Source organism: Schistocerca gregaria, chromosome 5 (assembly GCF_023897955.1).
Source record: "Schistocerca gregaria isolate iqSchGreg1 chromosome 5, iqSchGreg1.2, whole genome shotgun sequence".
Classification (NCBI taxonomy): Eukaryota; Metazoa; Arthropoda; class Insecta; order Orthoptera; family Acrididae; genus Schistocerca; species Schistocerca gregaria.
In genome coordinates, this window is record NC_064924.1 from 409,753,629 (window position 1) to 409,766,180 (window position 12,552).

A 12,552-nucleotide genomic window follows, 5' to 3' on the forward strand; every position below is an offset into this window, starting at 1 on the left:
TGACTTACCGTCTAGCCTGGAAAACCATGAAAAGGGACGGTCGAAGTATAATGGTAACTGAGAATCGTTATACTGATTGTAATAGAATATCAGGTAAATATTTACTTCTGCTGAAGGTAGAAGAGTCTATAATTAAGCGGGACACGAGTAGCTCGATTGCAAGGTGCAAAAACCAACATGAAAATAATAGAAATTTTAAAAGGTGGCATAGCATTATGAAAGAAGTATATATTGCATATAAATCACGATTTTGGCTGCAGCAGAGTAAACAGTCGTCCATAAATAAAATACTTGTTACAATAAATCACCATGAAGAAAAGTATTCTTTAGAAAGTTTTGAGAAGACTATGCTGAACAGGAATGTCATGAATTCACCTGGCCTAGTATGCTGTTGTGGTAGTGTAAACTCGATTCTACAGCATGCCTCGAAAACTTACCATCTCACTGAACAACGAATATTAAGTTTGAAACATACATAAATGTATTTTAATAGCTGGAAATGCTGGAAATGCCGGCCGCGGTGGTCTCGCGGTTCTAGGCGCGCAGTCCGGAACCGTGCGACTGCTACGGTCGCAGGTTCGAATCCTGCCTCGGGCATGGATGTGTGTGATGTCCTTAGGTTAGTTAGGTTTAAGTAGTTCTAAGTTCTAGGGGACTAATGACCACAGCAGTTGAGTCCCATAGTGCTCAGAGCCATTTGAACCAATGCTGGAAATGCTAAAACGTGAACAATGCAAGGCAGAATGTTTGCAAACATTTTTAACACGATATGTAAGAATGATCAATAAAAAAATACTTCAATGATACTTAATCCATTACTCAGCCATAACAGTGCCTCTGCACTCCGAAACATGCCAATTGAATCTCCCACCAAGACTACCACTTCCTGTGTCCATTTAATCCAGGCTTTCTGCTGGGTACACACGAGCGGACATTATGTACGGACCATGAGTATTTCCTAAGAATTATGGAACGTGCACCCCCGCCAGTGGAGACATGATCTTCTGGCTATCATATGCAGTTGTCAGAACCGCAGGTCCAGCCTGATTAGCTGGGAACATACGTCCAGATTTCTGCGTTGGACCAGGTTCAGAAAGTCCGTTGATTTTTCCTATAGTTTTTACGTCAAAGTAATTTCTGTATGCTTCCCGTATTTCAAAAGAGTACACTAACAACTTACACACATTTACCGCGAAAGACATTATTGGTCGAAACTAATCCACAAACATTTGACGAACAAGAATATAAAAAACATGGTGTACGAAGAGCCGGTTGTAAGTTTTCTAGACTATATTGCAACTGTGAACCGAAGTGTACCGAAAAGTAAGCGACAAAATTTAAGATCGAACTTCGGATGGGTGCTTCGAAAGGTGAAGGAAACTGGAAGAAGTGGAAAAAGGGTGAGTTTTATAATAGATTACCGCAGTCTGCGTTACTGTGTTACATGTATTATTTTACGGGAACTTTTCTGGAGCATGGTGTTCGCAAGGCAGCGAGCACATGGAACTCGCGGCGCCTGTAGCAGCCAATTGGGTCGAACGGCGAAACATTGTGCGTAAAATGGGAACCACGACATGGCAGAACACTTCACCATTAATAATTAAATTACATATTGCTGTACCTGATGCTCTACATCAACTGCAATGTACCAAAAAATTGAAACGTGCTCGTCACTATTAACCATTAAGAAACAGTTAGGTGTATTAGGTGCTTTTCGTCAACTATAGTGCCAAAAAGTGAAAGGTACTCATCACTTATGGTTCATCGATATCGTACGGGCATGTTCTTCAGAACTGCTATATATGGTAGCAGATTGCACACTTAAAGGTACTAGGTGTAGACCATCTCCTCTTCACGCACATGCCTCTCCTAAAGACTTACATAGTTAAAGTCCACTGTCAGATTTTCAACTATTAGGATCATCCTGTCAGTCTGTTCTGTAGTTGGGAAGCAGATTTTATCCCCGTTTTCATGCTTAGTTCGTATTACATAGCAAAGAGCGTTTTGAAATATGTCCTTGTCTTTTAGTCTGCTAAGCCGTAGGTAGCTTCTAAGTTTTCGTATTTTACTAGATAAATGGTATTCAGCTTCGCGTAATTCGATGTGTCTGGTTGGTCTTTCGTGACTGTTTATTTGTTGCTCCGATTTCGAGTAATTTTGTAGTGCAGCATGTTTTTCCTGCTTTATGGTTTCCATATAGGGAAATGAATACACAATATTTTGAATGTGAACCCACGTCCGGAAACGTCATTAAACGAAGCTGCATAACATAAAAGCTGCAAGCGATGGCGCCTGTGCTGACTGTGTCTGACTGTGCTTAAACTGACACACAATATTTTTTAGCGCAACGCAATCTGACTTTAAAAAATCCCTACAAAAGAATGGCCCTGACTAACAATAATCTATACCTTTCATCAATCACTTACCTCACAAAAATCTTCGTTACTCGAACTACTGCAAAACAGCGAGAGCCACTACTGTGAGCTAAATAAAAGATTCAAATTACTTAAGGCACTAACTACTGATAGACATAGTTAGCAAATGAAAGATTTTGATAGAGAACAAACAATGTCTTTACCTTAATAGTGTTCAAAAGTCATAATATATATATATATATATATATATATATATATATATATATATATATATATATATATATATATATATATATAGCAGTTCATGACATCCAGTCTTACAAATTTACCGTCACTGATCGACACACGTCCAGATCATCCGCTCTCAAAACTCACTCAATTCTCTCCCCACATCCCCCACTGCTGGCGGCTCACCTCCAACTGCGCAACGCTACACGATGTTTACATCCAGCTGCCCAATACTACAATGGCAGACAACAATGCAAACTAGCCACAGACTGCACACAGCACAGTCAGTGATTTTCATATAGAACGCTACATGGCGTTACCAACATAAATACCTAAACCGACTACTTACAGTATGCGTAGGGTGATTCCGTGATGATGTTACAAACTTTCTAGAATCATAGATAGGTATAAGTGTATGAATTTGTGTGTAACGGTCCCTATGCTGGAAACGAACGAGTAGAAACATATAAGCGAATAACAGTCTGAGATCTTAGACACTGGAATACTTGTGCTGGTACTATTGTTGCTAAGACTGTTGAATAGGAAACTTTCAGAGGTGGTAGTATGGATCGAAATAAGGTAAAATGTCTGTAAACGTAGGCTCTAAAATGTGTATCTTAAGAGCTATGAGCACTATTCAATTAGAGGAAACTTATTTCTCAGTAACAAAGATGACCAATACCTCTATATCCTCAGATATGCATTTTAGAGTGCGTATTTACTTTATATTTTTTTCGAGGTTGCCTGTCGTACAGTCTTAGCAACAACAGTACCAGTACATGTATTCAGCTGTGAGCCGTACTAGAACGTTTTTCACTTTCGAATCATTCATTTCCAGTGCACGGACCCTTTCCTGAGATTTATACATTTATCCCTCTCCATCATACTAGAAAGTTAGTGACATCGTCACAGAATCACCCTGTATACACATACTTTTACAGGTGACAAAGTGTATAATTTCTATGGTCTGTAGTATCGTTAAATGACGTTTCCAGACACGGATTCGTATTCAAATTAATACGTACTCTCTCCCCTGTACAAGTCACAGAGGTTTGTAACGGAAAGTTCCGGACACATCGTGTACTATCCACCATCCACGTATAGTATGCAATCTGCAATCAGCTTAGAGTCATAAACAACAATCATACATCCGCGCGCGCGTCCACACACATACAAACACAAACACACACACGCACACACACAATCCGTATGATTAATGGGTCATACTACTTCCCATAGATGTTTGGATGTTTTTGATTCTAGGATTCCTTTGTTGTAACATAGTTTACACCTGTTATTTGTTGTGTTCATTCGCATGCTCTCCCTATTCATCAGATTTATTTGCGACGGTAACGTATTCTTACCACATTTTCTATAACCAATGCACAATATGACAACTGCCAAGACTATAGAAAGAGAACAGAGATTTCAATGACTGGATGGACAGATCTAATGTTCTGAAAAAAGAGTAGCATGAGGGAGTTTTCAACACAGCTCGCCTGCATGGTAGTCCAATGCTGTTCCTGCTCTTGGACCATTTACTGTTCTGTTTTGCTTTTCTTTCTATTTTGATGCTTGATATGTGATGCTTGATATGTGTTGAGCTTTTAACCAGCTATCTACTGGGTCATCTTGCCACTAAATATGAGGGGGGGCGTGGCGGGGGGGTGGGGGGTGGGGGTCGAGCGGTATTGGATGAGGAGTTTCCTTTGTGTGTTGTCGTCATTCCATCATTCTAGTAATGTACCTGTTTTTGCTCCTCTCTATTTGATTTATCAAGTTCTATGGATATCACAGACAATTTCGGAGCTTTGTTATTGTAACTGGGTCATATTCCTAGTATGTTGACAAGACGGGTTTGTCGTTATATTTCTGGGCTGTATGTAACTTTTATTTATGAGATAACATGGTTCTGAGTTTATCATTCTTGTTCGATCAAGCAGGTAACTATATTAACGTTTTTTGTCCCTATATTGTAGATCTCAGAATATGAGGGTGACTGATAGCTACTGTCAAAACTGGTCAAGAAATTAATAATTTCATATCAAGCGATCTTGGGCTCTTATGTTATAAACATAGTATGTCACCTGTCTTGTGCTATAGCTTGCTCCAGTTTTTGACAGCTTCTAATATGCATCCTTTTACATTACTCATCACGTTTTTTAAATCAGCAAATGCTAAGAACGTTCTGTGATATTCCCGTAATCAGTCGCAATATCAGAACTACGTTTCTGGTGCCTTACCATTTCCAAAGTCGAATTGCTGCTGTAACAGAACCTCTGTTTTCTCTTCCATTTTTGTGTGTCCTGTGTAGTATCACTGTCAGTACATTGCGCCACGGGGTTCAGGAGCATTGCCAAGGTTCGCGAGGCTCCCCCGCCGGAGGTTCGAGTCCTCCCTGAGGCATGGGTGTGGTGTATGTTGTCCTCACTGGGGACCGATGACCTCAGCAGTTTGGCCCCATAGGAAATTACCAAAATTGTCCAAAATTTCAACATATTGCTCAAGTTAGCCATTTAGATGATTGTGCAATACTTTTCCACTTACCTACTTTTGCTATTTCCGAAATTTTGTAGATATTATTTTTTCGAGTGTCTAATGGTACCTCTCCACACATACATATTTTACAGAACAAGTTGAATAGTCGTTCGGTAACAACTTCTCCCAACCATTCTTGAAATTTCTGTGGTTGTTAGTATATCTTTCTGCTTCGTTTGTACGCCTGTCTTCCAAAGCTCTGTTAAACTCTGACTGACACTTCACCCACTACGGCTTCCATTACGACACTCATTTCGTCCTCATTCAAACTGTCTGTTCTCTTGCTCCATGGTGTCTACAATGTAATCTTTCCAACTATCTGCTCCCTTCTCATTTCTTAACATTGGGAATTCACTGCATACTTGATGTTGAGCCCCTGGCTTCTGTATGTGCTGAACTTCTCCTTCCTACGGCCATTTATTTTCGAATTCACGCTATCCCTGCAGTCATTTCGCCTTAGCTTCGCTGCGCTTCCTAGTGATTTAATTCTAGTGTCACTTATACTTCGATAATGTGGAATTTCGCAAATCATTCTTGTACCTCCTTCATTCGTCGATCAATTGAAGTATTTATTCTGTTACCCAAGGTTCCTTCGCAGCTACCTTCTCTCCACCCATGTATGTGTGTCCAAATTCTGTGATTGGCCTTTTAGAGACGTGTCCCTTCGCCTTCAACTGAAATGTCCGCTAATGTATTCGAAACCACAGAAAACATCAAACGTATCTCATCGTTCGTCAGTAGTCCGACGACGTATTTCTTTGCACACTGGTTCTTCTGGCCGTTAGTTGGTTACGTATTCCGTGACTGCTTTGAATGATTCTTTTCTCGAAATGATATGGAACGAGTCATTCACAGGCTATGTATACATTATCAGTGTAGATATTAATGAAGATATTGTGTAAGTACACTTAGAAAGCCTAATTCCGTTTGAGGCGTTATTGAAAATAAATAGACTAAACTTGTTAGCATATTGATATGGTTACTCCCAAGACTAGCAATTACAGAGAGAGCCGAAATAACGCAACTTAATTGTGCCAGGAACTCACTAATATGCTACTTCCAGTTCACGTTTTAATCAAAACATAAACTCACATATTTTGAGCATTCCATCTTATCTACTGGCTCCTGTTCATGTGGTACATTATTTATTGGTATCACACTATTTGTTGTACAGAACTGAAAAAAGGGTGTTTTGTCCAAAATTAGAGAGAATCCATTTTCAGAGAACCATTTAACAATAACTGGAAAAATATCGTTAACAATCTCTTCTGAGTCTTTTCTCTACCATAATTTGTTATGTCTCCTGTAAGGTCTGCAAAAAGTGATGATTCTGCTTCCTGGATATTAAATGGAAGGTCATTCACATAAATAAAGAACAGAACTGGTACCAGAACTGAACAATATGGGAACCCCTTTGTTATTTTTCCCCCTTCACTAAAAGTTTACAAATTCCAATATTGTTTAAATTATTCAGAATGAGTGCTAAACTTCAGACTATTATTCATTATCACGAAATTGTTATCTGAGTATATATCTGCCCATAAGTAAGACTTAAAATTACATATAAGTTTTCGGAATGATTAGAAAAACACGTGGAAGTGTTTTAAATGACAGTTTTATTAATTGTATGCAACAATTCTGCAAATAATGGTACTAATTACTACATCAATTTCATAAAGTGAGTAAGTTGAAACATCTGATCAGTAACTTAAACACCAGCCGTGGATTTGATCCAGGACCTCAAGTTGGCCACATTGGTGTAGACGCCGGGATAGGCGGCGTCGGCGCAGCCGATGCCGAAGGAGACGATGCCCACCTGGGTGGAGGCGGACACCAGAGGACCGCCGCTGTCTCCCTGGCAGGCGTCCTTGCCGCCTCCGGTCACTCCAGCGCAGATCATGCGGCTGGTGATGCTGCCATACGAGCGGTTGCACGTGTTGCGGTCTATGATCTGGACGTTCACCGCCAGTAGCGTGTTGGAGGCGCTGCCGCCTGACGAGGTGGTTCCCCAGCCGGTGACTGTTACCGTGGTTCCAGTAGAGGGCTCTGACGAGGTCAGACTCACAGCCCTCACGTTGCTGCCGAAGCTGAAGGCGTTGGACACTTGCAACACGCAGATGTCGTAGTCGTAGTTAGCGTAGCTGTTGTGAATGTAACCTGCGGCCACGTTGTGGGTGGTACCACCGCTACCCCTGCTGGAGGTGCCAGCGCGCAGCAGCATTTGGCTGGTGGAGTAGCCGTATACACAGTGGGCTGCAGACAGTGCCCAGGAGTTGCTGATGATGGAAGCGCCGCAAAATTTGTTGGCTCTGACGAAAGAAAGGAATGTTAAATAAGCACATAGTGATAGAATCTTCTCATAGTCGTTATACCTATATCATTCTTTTCACAATTTCGAATCATTTTGGGATGCGTTGATATTAATATCTAGACTGACGACAAGAGAGTGTCTTAACTGTAACATTTTGTTTTCATGTTTCCCGAATAACAACTGGGCACTTTTCGGTTGTTAAACCGATCATCTCCGTGTACAACTTCTTATTTACGTGAAAGTGACTGTTGGTTCCAGATGATGACTTACTGTCTAGAGTGCAACGTGTCGTTGGAAATATTAAATCTTATCAACAAAGTGTGAAGGCATTTCATAAAAATGGTTCAAATGGATCTGAACACCATGGGACTTAATTTCTAAGGTCATCAGTCCCCTAGAACTTACAACTACTTAAACCTAACTAACCTAAGGACATCACACACATCCATGCCCGAGGCAGGATTCGAACCTGCGACCGTAGCGGTTGCGCGGTTGCAGACTGTAGCGCCTAGAACCACTCGGCCACCCCGGCCGGTGAAGGCATTTCATTCCAGATCAAAAACAGATTCCTTATGCTAAGGTTATATCAACTTAAACGTATTGCACCTCAAAACGCATCTTCTTTGTACGGTAAATGAAAGAGATCAGTTTTTTTCTTTGCACATAAATGTACTAAAACTGTTAAAATTTGCAGGTCAGCCACCACCAATGTGGTTATTCCGTCCGCAGCAACCTACCTGCCGACAAATGCTTACCACATTTCTTGCAAGCAGTTATGGCGTATAAGGGTTTCATTATTGAACATCCAAGTAATATGTCTTTCATCAAATTATTTATTTACGTCTCGTGTGCCTTAGCCTAAACACCATTTCTTCAATGATCTTACTTCAGATGTATTCTATAAAATACATTTTCGTCGATACGACGTGGTTCTATACACCTACGTAGAAGAAGGCTCTGCTAGTGGAAAACATAAAAGATGAGAAATACGGCTCAGATAATAAATGAACTTCCCTTTCGCTTACTGTAAAAATGAATTGACATATATTTAACCTGGAACACTTTATTACGCCTACGTGGGCGGTTGTAGTTATGTGTTGTTTAAGATAGTAAAGTACTCGAGTTCATTGACTGAACTACATGCACTCTTGAAATACAGATGACAGGCATGTCACGGACTGAATAATGTGGAATTTCGCCATTTCGACCTCCTGTGAACTTCAGATTTATCTATTCTTGAGAGGCATTTCCTTTCACATTGTAGCCTACTTAATCGTTAATCGTAAACTGACCTTAACCGGTGCATCTCTATCTGTTCTCCGTAAACTCACAATTTCAGACTATTTTATACTGTTTTACACTTTGGCTACATATATTTTTCGGTGTATGCCTTCCTAATGAGGTATATCCCGTCCCTCACCGCGTTGGTATAACTCACATGTTTGAATTCTGGCCTATACTTTCTTCCTTGCTAGCAGTATTCATTCACGTCGTTCATGAATTCTCTTATCGTCATATTCTACGAATACATCACTTCAACCGCGTGACGAAAATTCTGCGTCACGTTTCTAATTATCTTGCTTTTACGATTCCTCTTGCGTTATATTGGTAATTTTTTTAGCTTGTGATTAATGTCAACGCCTCCAAAGGATGAAAGTGTTCTGAAGATGAGAGAGAGAAAACAAAGTTACTGGATACCTTCTTCTGTAACTTTCCTACTGCAGATAATAGTAATGTGTTTCCTCCTTCTGGGGCACCTCACAGACGCCCAAATGGCAGATAATGAGTTAAGTGACTCAGGAACAAAAATCGATACAGATTATGCGAAATAACCTACACTCCGTCTGGCAGCAGTTTGTCGTAGATTCCTGGAATAACGACAGTATCTAAGCGATCTAAAAACGCTTTTGGCCATTTTCATTGTCAAGAGCCCAGGGAGATGCACATAAGCATAGCCCGGTATCCGTAACGTGTATATGGTATAGAATTTTGGAAGACGTTTTATGCTCAACTGCAATATCGTTTACGTCGCACCTTAACACACTGCTTAATAATCAATATGCATTCCGCAAAGAAAATGTTGTGAAACTCAGCGCACTCTGTTAATCCGTGGTATTCGGAGTGCCATTGAAGGCGACGATCAGACCTATGCTCGAGAGAGTATTCCATACAGTCCCACACGTAAGGAAGAAGGAGAAACAGGTATGGACGTATCAGTGTCGAAGAAGTCATTGGACATGGAACTCGAAGTAGGGGTGTAGTGGGAGCAGAATCAGCTGTGTCACGTTCAGAGGAGCAATGAGTGAATATCGACGACGGTAATTCAGGTATACATGCTGACGTCTAAAGCCGAAGATGTAGAGACAGAACAAGTACGAGAGTAGATCGGGAAATCTTTGCCCCTATTTTTATTAGGCAAAGTAAGTCCATTCCGGTAATGACAAGTATACAACCTATTCTACGTAACTTACACTGTCTTTAGAAATAGTTCCTACGCCGGTTCACGGATTTATCCCATCGCAGCACTATATTTGAGATGCCTCTGTGGTAGAATTCGTCCAGCCGACAATTTAACCACCAGCAGGTTTCTGTCTTCGCTTCATCGTTAATTGGGAATCTCTGCACTCCCATAGATATGCCAAGCTCCCGGAAAATACGTGTGATGTTAACACGCCGATCTGCTTTCAACACTGCATCCACACATAAAATGTCAGTCTGCGACGAACGCGGCCATTCCGACCGCTCATTGTCGTACAAGACTTTATGGCCGGTGTCGAACACACAACACAGCCTCACTGTTTATAAAGCGAAACAGTTTCACCCATATGTGGGCTGCAATTCTTTGTAGCACTCTATGGGCGTTCGTCCTTTGCTCCGTAGGAGCCGTGGAGTTGAGAAGCACAATGGCCATTGTTAACAACTGACAACTCCGCCGTGCCGTGGAGCTAACAGTCAGATGTGGCTGGCACGAACCAAGTAAAGTTCAACGCTGGGAATGCATATGTTGATTCGCAATTACAGGTATATGAGGATACAGAACGGGTGTTTAGTATCTAAAGGGATATGAATATCTAAGAGCCGTGGGAGACTGCAACGTGGTTGTAGGGGAAGAAGTAGAAGAAAGGGTTGCAAGAGGATATGCGTTAGGGAGCAGGAATAAGAAAGGTGCAGACTGTTCAAAAATCATAAGCGACTAATTGCAACAAATTTCAGTGGGTAATAGTGGATAATCTGTTCAAGAGTCACAAGTACAGGAGATAGGCTCAGAAAACGCCAGGAGATAAGGGATGACCTCAGTTAGGTTATATCATGGTCAGGCAGAGATTCCGATGTCAGATACTGGATTGCAAGGCGTATCCAGTAGTTGAGATAGACTCACATCACAATTTAGTAGTGATGTAGAAGAGGCTAAAAATTAAGAGACTAATCTGGAATAATGAATGCGCAAAGAAGTGGAATATCAAAACACTAAAGAGCGACGACTTGGGCCAGAATTTCACTGAGGCTTTAACCCTGCGATACCTCAACAGGTAGTTCAGATGACGATGAATGGACACCTTTGAAAGGGACAATCACAGAAGCGTTAACGAAAAAAAACACGTACTAAGACGTTAACTGTGAAGAAACCATGGGCAAAGAAGACGTATTTAGGTGATGGATGAAAAAAGTACCTAGGAAGAAAGGAAGTAGAAAAATATTCAAGGAATTTCATGAAGACAGAAATATACTCACTTGCGATTTAAATAAATATAGAGTGCAGGGAAGCTAAGGTGAAATGACTGATTGAAAAATGTGAACTAATCGGTGTACATCCAGATTCAATGTCGAGTATGTATATGGACAGGTAACGCCCTGTGATCTGAAACAGGCACTGTTGGCTTTTGCATGACAGTAGTATACTGGTTGACCTACTCCCAGTTACTGTGTAACAGGTGCTATATCCCTATGAACAGAAAGCTAGATAACAGGATGAGTTGCTGTGATACTCATCTTAACCGATTTATTATTCTGAGCAATGAAATTAAGCCATTAACAATTACCATTATCAAGTTTACGTGTTCACTGCTTTAGATGTTACGTGGACTCGATGACACATATCGTTGACATCCTAATCAGGGCATAATGAAGTCTTATAGTCAATATGAACGTACGATATACTTCGCTGCCACAGTCGTATGGTCACTACGTATCCTATGGAAGAGAGTAGACAGCTCACTGAAGTTAAGGTACGGCTACTTAGCACTGATCTTACACACCGTCGTATCACATCCTACCACATTACGAATTACTCAAGAATTTAGTAATATACCGACTTGGACTTGGTACAAGGCCACATAATGGAGTAGAACTCACATGGTGAAGTAGAGCTGCCACGGGTACTGGGAGATGCTGACTTGGCTACCTCCGACGATCCGGCCATCCAGACGAGGCCGCCACGGCTTGCTCCCTGGAATGGGTTTCACCAGGGGAGTGGCGCCACAGAGGGCAACCACCAGGAGTACCACCACAACAACCCGCAACATGTCTGCAAGAGAGTCTGGTGAAATGGACCCGCTCGCTCCTTTATATATGTTTTGGGCTCCTACTTCGTAGCACGAACTGCCAGCTTCAGCCGAAATAGAGATAAGTACTTAATGTTCCCTCGTCTTTTTTGATTGGTCATCTGGCGCTAAATACCAGCAAACGAGCAATAAATTTCGATAGAATCAGTTCCGCAACTAATATACTCCATATTAACTGAATAACGACTGTCATTATGCATTTGTACCTTGTAACGTCGATAATTTATTTTGTTTGTATGGTATTGCGTTTCGCCATTACTGTGATATTTTGCGATTCGACTGATTAATTTGTCATCAGCTTTTGACATGCGCTTATCTGTTCATCTGCAGGGGACTGAGAGTCATCAACGGGTCTGTGACCGCATTAGTCTGTGGCTTGGCCTTGGCACATTAACTGATACGTCGCATGTCTCTGGATATATATAAAGAAACTTCTCGTCATGTGAACTGTGTCGTTTTCTCATCTCTAAATATTGTCTATACCGACGTCGTATACTATGTAGCAAAGAGGATCCGTACTGCACCAGTGGCCGCATTG

At 41.2% G+C, this 12,552-nt stretch overlaps 1 protein-coding gene across 1 annotated transcript; it reads right to left on the reverse strand.

The window, feature by feature from the left end:
• Window positions 1-6,849: 6,849 nt before the first annotated feature.
• LOC126273363 (trypsin alpha-3-like) lies at window positions 6,850-11,975 on the reverse strand. Its single transcript, XM_049976912.1, has 2 exons — window positions 11,806-11,975; window positions 6,850-7,450 (listed from the first exon to the last, which is right to left on the reverse strand). Exons 1-2 carry the CDS (start codon window positions 11,973-11,975, stop codon window positions 6,850-6,852), a joined length of 771 nt encoding a protein of 256 aa, XP_049832869.1.
• Between the last annotated feature and the right edge of the window lie 577 nt (window positions 11,976-12,552).